Consider the following 2,911-nt stretch of genomic DNA (forward strand, 5'->3'; position numbering starts at 1 on the left):
TGGACCAAGAAGCAGGCGTGATGCAGTGGCAGGGCTTTTGGAACCGTCGTTGCACATTAGACTTTTTCTGCTTTTAAGTTTTCACCGAAAACTCATCTTTAATCTTTGGCTGTTGTTACTTTTTAACATTTATTTTTTTACGATTTCATCGTTTTATTCCAGTTTTTCTTGTTGAATGTACTGATTGTTTACCTGTTCCATCATGTTTTATAAAAAAATAAAAAGTGAGAAAAGATTGTATTCAGTTTCATTCTGTTTATTGAATTCTGAGGTATTTCACTGGTAACCATGGTAACCACCCGACACATTGGTGGACTCATGCGCAGCATCAAGCCCAATCATGATCAGAATATTTCTACAGGAACAAATGTAAAAACTCCTGATGATAATTTCTTCTGAACCCTAATGAGAAGAGGTCCTATAAGGACCGGGTTCTGGTTCTGTTGGCTCCTTAACAAGAACAGACTGGTCTCATTTGCTGTTACCTGTTCCTCCAAAGGGGGCGGGGCCAAACACACAGAGACACAAACACCAAACAAAAGGTTCTGATACCAGAACGTCGGCGGACTCCAGATTTAGTAGAACCGTGGCTCAGATCCAGAACCTGTAGTCCACCACCATCATCATCATCTGGTTCATCTTCATCACAGCAACAGTGGTCTTCTCTGATTGGCCCACACAGTTTTCACTGTGACATCATCACTCATGTCAGCCAATCAGATGTCGTCCTGCTCAGCTCGCTCCTTGGAGGAAACCCACCTGCTGACGATCACCTCCTGCAGAGGAGAAGAGGTTATGGACCTCCAGCAGGTGAGCAGAGCGAACAATGGATCCATTAATCAAACATGGCACCTGACCACCAAGTTCTAACTGAAAACTGAAGCTAAACGTAACGAGGTGCAGGTAAACCTGACGTTCTGACATGTTACCTGGACCTCCAGCCTGCTCAGGCACACAGGTGAGTCTAGCTCCGTCTCCGACAGGTCAGCTGGGCAGATGATGTAACACAGCATCAGCTCCTACAACCAATCAGTTCATCGTCAGACACAAGCATCATCACCTGACATCACCTGAACCCACCCACCAGTTACCTTGGAGACACTTGCTGTGATCCTACTCAGAGCTGCCAGAGAACGCCAAGAAAACGGACGCAACGCAGCGCCCCTGAACGTCTCATCAGTCTGCTCAACTACCACCGAATAACTACGGGAAGAGGACAGGGACAAAGTGACACTGAGGACGTCCGAGTGACGGGAGCCGTTTCAGCAGAACTTTACTTTTAGATCAAACATGACCTCAGGGGGAGGGGCCTGAGTTACCTGGAGTGGTAGAAAGGTGGTCCCTTCCTGTACAACACTGAAAACACACAAAGAAACACACAGTTAACACACACAAAAACACAAACACACACCGAATGTTTTCAGTCTACGGCTGAGGCTGCGCAACTTACTAAAATCAACGCCATACTTGGCTCCGCCCCCTCCTTTAGGAACCCATCCCACGCTGCGAAAGTGATGATAGGCGGCATACGAGCCGACAAAGTCTGGACGAAGTGACCGGAATTTCCTCCACAGCTCGATGACTGACAGGGGCTCCTAACCAGCCACAGCAAAGAACGGGAACGAGGTCACATCCTGTCTGAAAACAGGAAGCAGCACCACCTGGCAGACGCTCACCTGATGCAGGTAGACAGACAGGACCCCCAGGCTGTAGACCAGGAAGAAGGCCTGAAGGTGCAGACGGGTGAGTCAGACAGGTGAGTTAAGACTGAAACAAACCTGAGGACTTTGGAGAGTCACCTCTTCCAAGCTGAGCTGCAGGTACTCCGACAGGAACAGTGGACTCCGCCTCACCTGTTTGACTCCGCCCCCTTCCTGCAGAGACATCATGACAGCTGATAAACAACAACAGGTAATATACAACAAGAGCTGCAGCTTCAGAAAAAGACTCACAGGACAATCAGAGACCACCAGAACAAAACCAGGTCCTGGAACGTGAAGACCAGGACCAGGGTCAGAGTCAGAATGTTGATCAGAACCTGAGTCTGGACTTGAGTCAGAGTCAGATTCAGAACTGTGATTAGGGTCCTGCTGGTCAAGCCTGAATGTGGACAGAGAACTGTTTCATCAGAAAGTGTGAACACTGCGCTCTGATTGGACAGGACGTCCTTTAGTTCCCATCATCCTTTGCTCTCTTGACACACAGCGTCCTACAGAAGGCTGAGGTCAAAATAAACAATCAGATCTACCTGCAGCGACTCTTGGCCACAGGCTTCACCTCTGACTCCGCCCTCAGCCTCTTTGTGTGACAACAGGCTCCTGCCACCAGCCCCGCCTCCTCATCCAACTCCTTCCATCTGTTCTCTCCTTTGGCCACGCCTCCTCCCCCCTCATTCCTCACATCCTCGATCTTCATTGGCTGAGTCAGGACAAGAAGGGTTTGATTGACAGCGTCTTCGTCCAATCCCTGAGCTGAAAGAGATGCCGTCGCCCACCTGAGCAGCTCCTCATACCTGTGACGTTAACATGTGATGTCATCACAACAGACAGGAAGTGATGTCATCGTGTGAATAAACAGAAGACAAACTCACTGACCTGGACTGAGACAAGACGGGCAAATGCAACCCTTCGTGTTCTGTTGGAGACACAAAGACAACGTGACGAAACTGAGCAGCACCGATTGGTCCAGACTGATGATGTCATCAGGGTGCATGCATAAACTCACGCTCCCATTGGTCAGAGATGCTGTGGTCAGGTCTGCATCTGGACAGAACGCCCTTTCCAAAAAAACCCTGAAACAAAAAGCTCTGCTTAGCCTGAAGACCGAATTTAGGACGAAAAAAAAACAATCGGCACAATGTGGACTCAACTCAGACCTGGTTTTACATGAACTGGATCAACTCAGACCTGGT

At 48.7% G+C, this 2,911-nt stretch overlaps 1 protein-coding gene across 1 annotated transcript in view; it reads right to left on the bottom strand.

Annotated features, from left to right (window-relative positions):
• Positions 1-598: 598 nt before the first annotated feature.
• The window catches only part of tsen2 (TSEN2 tRNA splicing endonuclease subunit), a 2,785-nt gene continuing 472 nt past the window's right edge, over positions 599-2,911 (bottom strand). The window contains 11 exon segments of the mRNA XM_037679717.1: positions 599-776; positions 930-1,019; positions 1,092-1,203; positions 1,320-1,356; positions 1,451-1,595; positions 1,677-1,727; positions 1,800-1,874; positions 1,953-2,090; positions 2,269-2,512; positions 2,595-2,634; positions 2,725-2,791. Coding sequence (XP_037535645.1) covers positions 717-776; positions 930-1,019; positions 1,092-1,203; positions 1,320-1,356; positions 1,451-1,595; positions 1,677-1,727; positions 1,800-1,874; positions 1,953-2,090; positions 2,269-2,512; positions 2,595-2,634; positions 2,725-2,791 — 1,059 coding nt within the window. The 3' untranslated portion in view covers positions 599-716.

Source organism: Nematolebias whitei, chromosome 7, assembly GCF_014905685.2.
Source record: "Nematolebias whitei isolate Nwh7 chromosome 7, NemWhi1, whole genome shotgun sequence".
Classification (NCBI taxonomy): Eukaryota; Metazoa; Chordata; class Actinopteri; order Cyprinodontiformes; family Rivulidae; genus Nematolebias; species Nematolebias whitei.